This window comes from Camelus dromedarius, chromosome 27 (genome assembly GCF_036321535.1).
Source record: "Camelus dromedarius isolate mCamDro1 chromosome 27, mCamDro1.pat, whole genome shotgun sequence".
NCBI lineage: Eukaryota > Metazoa > Chordata > Mammalia > Artiodactyla > Camelidae > Camelus > Camelus dromedarius.
The window spans coordinates 9,366,274-9,379,443 of NC_087462.1; the positions used below are offsets into that span (position 1 = coordinate 9,366,274).

Below are 13,170 nucleotides of genomic sequence, written 5' to 3' on the forward strand. Positions count from 1 at the left end.
TTTGTTATCAGCAAAAGTGTGGAGTACACAGTAAAGAAATAATATATAATATATAATTGCAAAGGTAACCATTATTAACATTTATATGATTTTGCTTTATGTGGTGTGTTTGTGCATGTGTGCATGAAACAAAATGAGGATAAAACTATATATAAGACCATAAATGCAGTTTTATAAACTATTTTCATTTGCCCACAACCTTAAACATTCTTCAAAAACAGCGTGTTTAGTGATTTTATAAAATTCCATTGCATGGCTCTGCTGTAGTTTATTTAACTAATCCCTCATTACTGGTCCAATAGGTTGTTTCCAGTTCTTTGCACTTGCAAATAGCTGAGGTAACTTTTCTTATGCATATATCTTTGTATCTCTCCTTATTTCTTTAGTGTAAATTCCACAAATAGAATTAATGGGAAATGTTTACCATTTAGATGGTTACTGCTGATAAAAAGATACGTTTGGAGGGATTAGATTAAAGATGAAACTTACTTTAATTATTAATCAGTAATTATTTGGAATGAACATATAAATGAATGCACATGGCATGGCTTTTTTTTTCTATTTTTTTAAACTTTTTACAAGGACCTACTGTATAGCACAGGGAACTCTACTCAATATCTTGTAATCATCTATAATGGTAAAGAATCTGAAAAAGAACATATATATATATATATGAATCACTTTGTTGTGCACCTCAAATTAACACAACATTGTAAATCAACTATACTTCAATAAAAACCTTTTTTACCTTTTTATTTTAGAGTAATTGCGGATTTATGGAAAAGTTACAAAGATACTAGAGAGATTTCTGGTATGCCCTTGATCCAGACTTCTCTAATGTCACCATCTCACATAACCAGAGTATATTTGTCAAACCCAAGATATTAATATTGATTATTACTATCAACTAAACTCCAGGCTTTATTTGGATTTTATCAATTTTTCCATGAATGTCCTTCTGCCATTCCAGGAGTCAATCCAGGATACCTTCCCCATCTTTTTTTGGACTGGCAATAAAATTCATGAAATATAAAAAGAACAGATCTTAATATAGCCTATACTTTGTAATAACTTTAAATGGAAAGCAACCTTTAAAAATTGCATACATTTTTTAAAAATTTGCAATGACAGAAAAATAAAAAAATAACAGGTCTTGCATTCGACTCTGGAAAACTTGCAGCCTAGGTCTACACTGACATGTCTCTTCCTTTTCGGCATTTCACTAGGTCAGTGCTTGGAATCTGGAAACTGCAGCGCTGATTTTCCGTATCCTGGGAGATGCCTCTGACCCCTGGATGTTCACAGCAGCGCTGACTTCCCAGGCCATGCTGCTGACCGTGTCCAGGGGTGACGTGGTCAGTCTGTGGAGCTCAGCCACAGGAAAACTGCAGAAGAATCAACATTTGTCCAGCGTCAAAGAAGAAACACTTACCTGTGGGGTCTCGGTTCAGAAACAAGGAAAGATGGTGATTGGGTTCAGCAAGGGCTCCATCTCTTTGGTAAGCAACTTGACTGAATGTGATGTCAACTTTAGCTCAGCCCCAAAGTGCTCAGATGTCCTAGAAGTTGGGAGAAACCATCTCATCTTTGATCTTTTAAATAAATGACACTTTGCTTCATAATTGTAGGGATTTGCAGTTCAGTGCCACCCAGGAAACATCTATTGGTGTTTCCTGGGGGCTGGCCAATGTGGATAATTGTTGATGCTCAGTCCTGCTGGGGATGCTCTGGGCAAAAGTGCAGACCATGCATCAGAGCTGTCCCCTATGAAGAGTCATGAGCTGGGGTTCTACCCACCACCTCCATTAGAGGATGGGTGAGGGCTGCTCCCAGGAGCATTAACACAGGGACCAAGTGTGCTGGAGGGATGGGGTCAGAAAAAACAACCCAATGCAGAGTTGCAGGGGTGCAGTAAGCAGCTTCAGGAACAGAGGATACATTGAAGAGATATGGATGGGGCACCAAGAGTGAGTTATACGGGAGTCTTAGATGAAGGAACACTGGCACCACGCCAGGCACTCAAGGCGCTGCAGAAGTACTAGTTCAACCACACCCTCAAGGAACTCAATCTAAGGAGGGAGCCAGGCTCCCCAATGAACTACAGCCACACTAAGAGGATCAGAGTGTTTTCAGTAAAAGTAGAAGTAGTGTGTTCTCGGTTGGGGGAAGAACAAACATTTCTGAAAGAGTCAACCTGGGAAGCCTCCCCTCAGGGAGGCAGCCTCAGAAGAAGGATTTCCAAGATGAATAAGGGAAGACCGAGGGAATGAGGGATATTGTGGTAGGGAGGTAGGAACTTGCCTGGAGTTATTGGGAACAGAGAGGTAGCATGGAAATCTCGTATGATCTGTTGAGTAGGTGAGAGTTGGCGGAAGGGAGGAATATGGCCACGAAAGAATCTTCCCAAAGCTCTACATTTCTGGACCTCATGCCTCGTAGCCTCCCTGAGCTGTCAAGGCACCAAAGACAATCATGAAAGACAACCCAAGTCTTTTCATCAGACCTCTCCGTTGCTTCCCTTTACTCCTTCATCCACTGATTGTCTTCAGTAATAGACTTCAGCCTCGTGAGGAACTTGGACTTCAGGGTCAGACGCACTTGAGTTTGAAAATACCAGTCCTGCCTTCACCTAATTGTATTCTTGGGCTACTCAGCCCTTCTTTGAGCCTCAGTTTCTCCATCTGTAAAGTGGAGGGAGTATGGCACCTCCATCTGGGACCACAAGAAAGGATGGACAGATGGCCACCTGTTCAGGCTTCCAAGCAGCAGGGGCAGGGTGGGGGTGTTAAGATAACACTGGAGTGAATTGGAAATATGGTGCTGGCTAAGCCCAGATTTCTCCTTATGTAACTTACCTTTGCTGACCCATCCCTAGCCCCTCAATCCTGAAGGCCAGTCTGTTGGTCCCAAGCCTACTGAATGCCTGTTGGTTAGGAATGCCTGTGGTGCTCACCTGGGCACACATCACTTGTAGGGGGCTCCACAGGCTTTTCTCCCACTGGAGCCCCTATTTATGGCTTGGGCATATCTTGTGGTTCTTTTTATGGTCAGAGGATGCTCTTCAGCAAGAAAGCAACAGGAACTTTGAGGAACAAGATTTATTACTTACAGGTCCTGGAGGGTAAACAGCATGCAGAGACTGAAAGAGGGAGTGAGTGAACATAGACTGGGGGCTGGGCCTTTGTTGGGATCTAGGGTGGGGTGCCTAGCACTTTGCAGATTTACTTTTAACTAGAAAATTTAAAACATATGAGGAGGAATTAGGGTGCAGGGAGGGGAAGGCAGGATCCCTCAAGTGGTTAGTTATCTAGGTTACCTAGGGTTTTCTGAAAGAGGGACCTTCGTGGGTGGGGCAGCCTGGTTCCTTATCTAGTTGTTTTGCTAGCAGCGGCCAGCATGTTTATTCAAGCTGGACGTCTTTTGAAATGGATGCCTCACTGTAAAAAGCTTGATGTCAGGCACTTGCATTACAGCTGCACACCTGTGACTCTCCACCTGGTTGGGTTTTTTTTTTTCCCTGACTCCCCTTCCCCTACCAATACACTTCGCCTTTGGGTCAGTGGTCCTGAGAGCAGCCTACACCCAACCTCTAATGGAGGTGGTGGATAAAAGCCCAGCTCCTGGGCCCTCCATGGGGGAGGCTCTGATGCACGCTGTGTACTCTCCCCCAGAGCATCCCCAGCAGGGCTGAGCTCCGTTTGCCCACATTGGTAACTGGCTTGACTAGCCATGTTATTGGCTGCCTTCCCTTCCCTGTCTCAATTCTCCATTCTCTGCCAGTGTTTCCTGGGATCAACTCCCAAATAAACTAGTTGTCCTCAAATACTATTCTCAGTGTCTGTTTCTGACAGAACTCAAACCAGATTCCTGGCAAGAATGTAAATTGGAGCAGAAAGCTACAGGCAGGACTGAACGATAATCCACAGTACCCCAAGAAACTGGTGCTCAGGCTGCAGAGACTGCAGTCCTGTTATTTGGAAACTGGTGGCTGGGCTGTAAGAAATAGGGGTCTCTAGAATCTCACCAGTGCTCAGATCCCAGCCCTACTGGGCGGAAAGACTTGATACCACCTTCAAAATATTTGAAGACAGTGGTAAAATCAGTTCAACTAAAGATGCGATCAAACCCAGGCCCACCTGAAGTACAAACTGAATTGACTCAGACTCCTCCACATTAGAGGCACAACAGAAGGAGCATCTCCTTTTCTAAGGGGAAATATTATTTAGGCTTTACTCTCCTTTTATATACAATATACATCATGTTACAAAAATTATGACATAGACAAAGAAGCAAAAACAGGACCACAATCAAGAACAAAAGCAACCAATAGAAGCAGATACACAAATGACTCAGATGTTTAAATAATCAGGCAAGAACTTTAAATTATTTAGGATAAATAATAGAAAAGGTGAATAACAAGTGTAAACAGATGGGAAATTTCAAAATTTCAAAATCAAAACTAGAAAAAAAGGAAAAATGGAAATGCTAGAAACAAAAAAATAGAATTTCAGAAATAAAGAATTCATCTGATGGACTTCAGAGAAGACTAGTCGCAGCAGAGAAAGATAGCGAATTAAAGATAAATGAATGGAAATTAGATATACAGAAAAAAAGCAATGATGGGGGAAAGAACAAAACACCTGAGAATTACGGAGCAATGCTAAATGATCTAACAAACAACTAGATGAATTTTTACAGATAATATGGTGATCAGTTATGCCAACAATTGGAGATATATGTCTGCAATACTAACCTCTGACATCTGACTTAAATAGTCTAAGGAATTCTGCGTGCTGAGAGAAATAAACATTGGTGTGCAGTTATTCTTAGGGTAACCCTCAAAACAACACTAAAATGTAGCTGCTGCCATTATTTGTATGTTACAGGTGAGTGAACTGAGGCACAGAGAGGTGAAGTCATTTGCCTAAGGTCACACAGCTGGGAAGTGTCACAGACAGGGTTCGAACTCAAGCAGTCTGGCTCTTGGATCTATGCTTCTAAGTGCTTGACATCCAGGGCCAAGTCCTTCTTTGCTGTGACGACTGTCCTGTGCATTGTAGGGTGTTTGGCAGCATCCCTGGCCTCCACCCACTAGATGCAGAGCATCTGCCATCATAACAAGCAACAGTGTCTCTAAGACATTGCCCAGTGTTCTCGGTGGCGAGGGGTGGGTGGTGGTGGAGGTGGAATCACCCCTGCCCCATTTGAGAACCACTGCCCCAGACACATTAAGTGAAAAAGCAAGAAACTTGCAGAACAATACCTATGATGGATGGTGGAGAAAAGGAGGCTTGTGTAAATGTTCATCTACACAAGTGGATTCTCAGCAAACAGACAACAGTTCCTTCCAGGGAGAAGGAGGAATGGCGAGGAAGGTGGGGAGATGCTCATGGCACACTCTGGATGTTTATTTTTTTAATTGTATACCGTATTACTGTTTAATACTTTAAAGCTTTAAAAGAATCACAATTTTTTAAAAAATTAGCAATAACAGCCATGTAGAAATTCATTTCCTCCTTCCCCTGCTTAAAACAAAAACAATAGCAAAAACAAAAAAATCCCTAAAAACCTTCCTCTTAGGTCTGAACAAAATCAGTTCCTTTCTGCAACTCAGGAATGGGGAGAACGGTATTGTCCTCCCCCAGCTCCAACCTATCTCTGGATCTTCTTTGAAATTCCAGCACCCCTGTAGGGGCAGAAAACTAGAACGCTGGGATGTTCTCTGGGCCCCTGAGTTGGTTAGGACAACAACAACAACAGTAATAATAGTAGCTGCCACTTTGGGAGGGCTGACCATGTGCTGGAGGGAATCATCCTATGCACTTTTTAGCCCACGATACCCTGGGAAGCAGTTCTGATATTATCACCCATCTAACAGATGAAGAAACTGAGGCAGCCAGGGGCTAAGGAATTTGCTTAGGATCACAGAGCTGCTGAGTGGCAGAGCCCTGCGTCAAATTCAAGCTCTTGACCCTGAACCCTTAACCCTGTGGAATGCTTGATGGGCATCCTTGATTCTGCACAGGTTTCCTCTGAAGGAGACAGCCTGCTGGAAAAGCTTCCAGAAGCTGTGGAGTTCCTGGTGGTCTCTGAAGATGAGTCCCTTCTCGCTGCAGGTAGAGTTTGGATCTCACTGGGAGTCATGAGGCGGCAACTCCGGATTAGGTTGGAAGTGGAGAGGGGCTTGGGGAAAGGGAGAAGTGGGTCAGTAAACTTTTTCTGCCAAAAGCCTCATGGTAAGCATCATTGCCAGTCTCTGTTGCAACTACCCAACCCTGCATTTGTGATGAGAAAGCCGTCATGGAGAGTATTTAAAGTGAGTATGGCTATGTGCCAATAAAACTTTCTTTGTGGATGCCGAATTTTAAATTTCATATCACTTTTATGGGTTATGAAGTAGTAATCTTATTTTGAGTTCTTCCAAGCATTTGAAAATGTAAAAACTATTCTTAGCTCACCTATAAAGATTGGTGATCAGCCAACTTTTGCCCCTGGGGCTGTAGCTTGCCAACCCCTGTTCTGCGTAAATCTCTTAACCTTTTGGGGCTTCTGATCCGTTTTCTTTGAAATGAGAGTAGTTATCCCTGCTGGATAGTCATAGGGATAGAGTGGGGCTCGGGGAGAGGATGGAGTACACTCAGCCCACACAAACCCTGCTTTTAGGAGCTTCCAGGCTAGCAAGAAAGATGGGCAAATAGGTAGCCCCAAGAAAGAGTGGTTGGTACTATGACAAGATAAGAATCAGGGGCTATAGGAGTATGTGACAGGGTTCCCTTCCTTAGTTTGAAGCAATCAGGGAAGGCTACCTGGTGGAGGTGACCCACAGATGCTTCAAATCCTGATTTTAAAAAAAATTTAGAGGAGTTTTAGATTCACAGCCAAACTGAACAGATGGTACAGAGAGTTCGATGTACCCCCTTGCTCCCACTCACACACAGCCACTCCCAGTATCAACATCCCCTACCAGAGTGGGGCATTTGTTGTAACTGATGTATCTGCATTGGACACAGCATCCTCACTCAAAGTCCATAGTTTACGTTATGGTTCACTCCTGATGTTGTACATTCTGTGGGTTTGGACAAATGTCTGATGATACGTATCCATCATTATAGCATCATACAGATTACTTTCACTGCCCTTAATCAGTCTGATTTTTACAAAGCCATTTCCAGGGGCCAAAGACACTCCAGACTAGAACTGTCCAGTAATGCAAACTACAAACGTGAGCCATGTTTATTAGTGTGAATGTTCTCATGACCCTATTTTAAAAGGTAATAAGAAATGGTGGCATTTGTTTAATAATATATCTTTTTTTTTATCCTAACACCACTGTGGCTTTTATATATACAGATAATTTGTCTATTTAATATCTATTTTCTTGTTTGAAATTTAAGCTCTTGCAACAGGAGTTTTGTTTATCCTTCTCACTGCCAAATTCCTAGCATCTAGAATAGTGTCTGATGTATAGGAGGACTAAGTAAAAAAAAAAAATGTGTTTTAATGGAGGTACTGGGCATTGAACCCAGGACCTCATGCATGCTAAGTGTGCACTCTACCACTGAGCTATGCACACCCCCCAACAATATATCTTCTTTAATCCAATAGGTCCCCAAAGCCAACATGAAATCAGTATGAAAAATTTAATTATATATTTCACATTATTTTTTTTTAATATTCTTGTGTGAAGTTTTTGATATCTGGCATGTATTTTATACTTACAGTTCATCTCAGTTTGGACCAGCCACGTTAATAGCCGCATATGGCTCACGGTGACCACACGGGAGAGTGCAGGTCCAGTAGAGTGCTTATGTTCCAAGATTGACTGATGGATGATTGAGTAATTTATACCCTCCATCCTGTTTCTGAAAGAATTTCAGGTGGCTTAAGTACGTGTAAAATAGAGCAGCACAGAAAACAGGAAGAAAAGACAAATGACAACGAGGATAGAAGCACAAAATAGAATCAGGACTGAGACGAAAGACATTGAGGATCTCAATGACCTAGAAACCTGTTACAGCTGATTTTAAAGGGTGGCTCTTTCCAGCAGCCAGTGAGAAAAAGGAGCCTCAGCAGTTTCCCCAACCAGTTTTGGGAACCAGCCTTTGCTTGGGAGCTGTACCTCGATCTTAACTTAGCTAAGATCAGGCAAGGATTTCACTGAAGTTTCATAAATAGAATTGCAGTTCGGGGGTCCCCAAGATCACTTTCAGGCTTGATGGTTTGTTAGGACTCACATAACTCAGGAAAGCCGTCCCATTCACAGTTAACAAAATCAAGGTGATGGTAGGACTGGTTCCCTCCAATGTCTCCAGAGAGGTTTTTTGGGGTTTTTTGCCTATTCCAGCTCCTGCCAGGATTCCTTGGCTTGTGGCCACATCTTTCCAGTCTCTGCCTCCGTCTTCACATTGCCTTCTCTGCTCTTTGTGTCTCTGTGGCCATTTTTTTAATGGCATCCAGTCCCTGACTTCATTGCCTTTATTACAATTGTAAATCACTTTCTTTTCCTCCCTCCCTCCCTCCCTTCTTTCCATCTTCAAAATACATTGACTCTGTGTCCAGCTTTACGCTAGGTTCTGGGGGACCATGAGCAACCCAGAGAGGCAGAAGCAGCCCTCTGGAAACTCACAGTCTTGTGATAATAAATAACTTGACTGTTTTCTGGGAGATCATTGATCACTGTTGCACCGCCCTCCCTGCCAACTGGAGGCTCTTTGAGGATGGGAGCCTTGTCTGTCTTATTCACCATTGTTTTCTTTCCACCTGCATATAGTAGGTGCTCAGAAAAAATCTTTGTTGATGGGATTGCATTATTCTCAAGGAATAAAAGGTATAATCCAAGTCCCTGCCATTTTAGGTTTTGGGAGATCCGTGCGGATATTCTTGGCAGACTCACAGGGGTTTCATCGATTCATGGCCACAGACCTTGAACATGAAGACACAGTGGAGACGGCTGTTTTTGGTCCTGAAAATAATCTGATTGTCACTGGGTCCCGGGATGCACTCATTCAGGTCAGGAGGAGATTCCCAGCCCATCAGCCTCACCTCCACCTCTGGAACAAAAAGTAGGAATCTTTAGGGATCTTCTGGCTTCAAAACACAGAATCCCTCAACAACTAGTGTAGGCAGAACAGGGCAGGTCATTGGGAGGATATTGGGGGAGGGATCCCCTGGGACCCAGAGACAGACCTGGGGGGAATTACCAACATAGTCAACAAAGGAGAATTCCCACTGAACCTCAAAAACTGGGAGGATTTTGGCCTTTAGTGTGGAGCAGGGTTTGGGAGAGGGAAGGAAAATTTCTGTTAAGCTCAAAGTTCCTGAGGCTGGGGAGAAAAGCACGTGAAAAAGTAGCAGTTTTCCAACCTTCTAGTCTTAGGACCTCTCTAGATTCTTAAAGATTATTGAAGACCCCAAGGAGCCTCTATTTATGGGGGTTATATCAATATGATTTGTATATTTTTAACAAATGATCTATTTTGGAATTGTTTTAGGATTTACAAGGGCTTTGCAAGGAGAGCCCCGAGTTCCCATGCATATATCCAGTCTTCACCCAGCTGCCCACCCCATTAACCTCTCACATCACCTCGATTCCATTATCAAAACCAAGAAATTACCATGGGGACAATATTAGTGACTCATCTACTGACTCAGATCCGATTTCACCAGTTTTCCCACAAATGTCCTTTTCCAGGATCCTGTATTGCATTTAGTCTCTGCTGATAATTGCCATATAAAAAGTTTTAAATGACAAGACCTCAAAATACTTCTCCATTAATTCGTTAATATAACATGTCAACAGAATAACACACTTTTATGAAAACAGCTACATTGTCTGAAACCAACAAACAGAAATAGTGATAAGAGTGTCATCGTTGCACATTTTGGCAAATCTTTTTCTTGTCTGGCTTAAAAGAAGACAATTGGATTCTCATATTCAATTCTGCACTATCCTATCTGTTGTGATAACGTGTTCCATAGCTTCTGGAAAACGCCACTGCTCACTTGTGAGAGTAGAAAAGGCAAATGACCTCTTAAATTATTACAAAAGTTATTTGCTTTTGTGGAACTCCCTGAAAACCCCCTTTTGCAGAACCACCTGGTGGGTACCCTCCAGGGATTCCCCAGAACACACTTTGAGAACTGCCATGGTAGCTGGATGGTGAGATGTGGGGAAGCTTGAGGGGGTAAGAGATGTGAAGGCCCTGGAACTGCAGCCTAAAAGATTACCTTAGGTGGACAGATGAGCTTAAGCCTATTTCCAGAAGAAGACAGCTCTGCCCCTCTGCTTCCATCCTCAGGTGTGGAGTCTGTCAGAGCAGGGGACTCTGCTAGACATCTTGGAAGGCGTTGGGGCCCCTGTGAGCCTGCTGGCCCAGGGTGGGGCCTTGGTGGCATCTGCTTCCCATCAGTCCTCATCTTTTAAAGTCTGGGATCTCACCTATACTCAGAAGCCGAGGGCCTCTACCCCATTTCTGGACCGCACAGGCCTCACTGCAGTGTCACACAATGGAAGCTACATTTACTTCCCTAAAATTGGGGACAAAAACAAAGTCATCATTTGGGACCTGGCAGAAGGTTTGTAAGATCTAAGCACAGTCATTTGTATGGGTAGGAATTGAAGCCCCTCTCTTGGTCTGTTTGGGCTGTTATAACAAGACACCATAGACAGGAGGTGGTGGGGAGATTAAACAAATGCATGTTTCTCATGGTTCTGGAGGCTGGAAAGTCTGAGATCAAGGTATTGGCAGATCGATGTCTGTGGAGAGCCCACTTTCTGGTTTGCAGTTGGCCACTTTCTCATTGTATCCACAAGTGTCAGAGGGCAGAGAAGGAAGCAAGCTCTCCTGTCTTTACTTACAAGGGCACTAATCCCATTCGTGGGGGCTCCACCCTCATGACCTAATCCCCTCCCAAAGGCCCCGCCTCCTAATACCATCACATTAAGAAGCAGGATTTCAACATGCCTTTTGGGGTAAGACACATTCAGTCTCTAACACCCCAACTCCGGTCATGTTGAAAGTGGCCAATAGAAAATAAGACCATCTGATTTTATTAATTTCCCGCAGATGGTAACTGACTGTCTGGTTGTCAATCCCTGTTTAGTTGAGGCTCCCCTGGAGGCAGGGTGTGTGATGAAGATACATGTACAAGTGGTGTGTAGACGGAGCCCCCAGGAGAAACCCAAGAGGGAGTAAGAGAAGCAGGCTGAGCAGGGGCAGGACTGTGCAAGGATGGAGGCTCAGCCTGGTCCCATGAGGAACCCTGGAGCGTGAATTGTACCTCAGGATTGTCCCATCTTGAAGCGAGGGGGTCAGCCTTTTTAACTCCCATATCAGGCAGTCACTGGCCTGGTGCCATCCTGGGTGGTGGGCACGCCCCCATCTCCCAGGCATTTCCAAATGAGGTGCTTCCTTCACTCAGTGGCTGTGGGAAGCCTTAGATCTGGTAAAGCTGGGTGGATGAAGGTGTAAAATTTCCTCATTAATGATAAAATAATATGAGAAAGAAATGCACGCCCAAGTTCATGCATCCAGGGATTTGGCAGACATTTGTTCAGTGCTAGCACCGGGCGGAGCTCTGGGAGTTGGCCGTGAGCAAGACAGAAGTGCCTGACTGCTAGTCCTGGGGCAAAGCAGGATCCTACGAAATAGAGCAATGTGGAGGCAATGAAGTAGGAGTCGCAAGCCAGGGCCAGTGAGCCACATCTGGACACACCCATTCATTTACATATTACTTGTGGCTGCTTGGGGGCTACAACAGCAGGGTCAAGTGGTTGTGGCAGAGAGCAGACAGCCTGCAAGACACAAATAATCGCCCTTCTGCCCTTTATAGAAGTCTGTATAGGAAGCGATTTGGAGGAGAGGTCACGTGAGGCCATGAAGCCCACTGAAAGGCACATACATCTGTTCTGGGGGCAGTGAGAAGTCTTCCCAGGGTGTTAGGCCTGGCAGCGAGATGCTGCAGTTTTCATTTTTTAAAGCTTGGATAATTGGAGGGCAGGAGGGGAAGCAGGGAAACTAACAGTCACCGAGTTGAAGAGTATGGGTGATGAAAGCATTTTTAAAAATCCTTAAAAACAGGAACCAGCCTTCCCATGATCTGTTCTTTTTGGGGGGGGGAGGGGATAAGGAGATAATTCGATTTACTTATTTATTTATTTGTTTGTTTGTTTGTATTTTTTTAATGCAGTTACTGGGGATTGAACCCAGGACCCTGTGCACGCTAAGCATGTGCTCTGCCTCTGAGTTACACCCTCCCCACCCTCCATGATCTGTTCTTGATGTGGTTTTCTCCCCATGACAGGTGAGGAGCAAGATGTCCTGGACACCTCCAATGAGGTCAGGTGCCTGGAGGTCGCGGAACAGGCCAATCTCCTTTTCACGGGCCTCGTTTCTGGGATCGTCCTGGTGTTCCCCCTGAATTCCAGACAGGATGTGATGTGCATCCCCCCTCCGGAGGCCCGGAAAGCCATCAACTGCATGGCTCTTAGTAAGGACGAAGGGCACCTGGCCATCGCCTATGACAGCATGGTCCTGGTGCTGGACATCAGCCCTGGGGACCCCTGTCCGGTCATTGACGGGCCAACATACACCTTCTATACCCAGCTGCCCGACACCATCGCCAGCGTGGCCGTTCTGGCTGACTACCGCGTGATCTACGGCATGACCAATGGGGACCTCTTCCTTTACGAGTGTGTGAATTCCAAGGTGTTCCCACTGGAGGCCCACGGGAGCCAAGTCACCTGCGTGGAGGTCAGCCACAAGGAGCAGCTAGCAGTCAGTGGGTCCGAAGAAGCCCTTCTGTGTCTCTGGGACCTGCAGGCGTGCAAGTGGAAATTCGAGATGAGCTACACGGTGCGTGGCCTGCCACACCACGTGCATGCTAGGCCCTGGCGTTAAGACACTGATGACAGGCATCATTTATTAAGTGCCCACCATGTCCCACTGACCAGGGTCAGGACTAGGGTGAGTCAAATGAGAGGTCCTCCCCTCCAGAGCAGAGTTTTAGGGGGTGCCAAAATACTCGTCAATCCAGAGAAATGATATTTTAGCGTGATGTTTTAAAAAATCAAAATAAATCCAAAAAACCTATGAAGAACAAAACATCAACCTTTAAAATAAAGGCAAGGTCCAAATCCTTCCGTGGCACAGCCTTGCCTCACTCTCCTCA

At 44.6% G+C, this 13,170-nt stretch overlaps 1 protein-coding gene across 3 annotated transcripts in view; it reads left to right on the plus strand.

Moving 5' to 3' along the window:
* Nucleotides 1–13,170, plus strand: part of NWD1 (NACHT and WD repeat domain containing 1) — a 61,519-nt gene that overhangs the window by 43,516 nt on the left and 4,833 nt on the right. For all 3 annotated transcript variants that reach the window (XM_064479962.1, XM_010995072.3, XM_064479961.1), the window contains 5 exons: nucleotides 1,227–1,499; nucleotides 6,026–6,116; nucleotides 8,855–9,009; nucleotides 10,299–10,575; nucleotides 12,304–12,854. In XM_064479962.1, coding sequence (XP_064336032.1) covers nucleotides 1,227–1,499; nucleotides 6,026–6,116; nucleotides 8,855–9,009; nucleotides 10,299–10,575; nucleotides 12,304–12,854 — 1,347 coding nt within the window. The remainder of the gene's footprint in view (nucleotides 1–1,226; nucleotides 1,500–6,025; nucleotides 6,117–8,854; nucleotides 9,010–10,298; nucleotides 10,576–12,303; nucleotides 12,855–13,170) is intronic.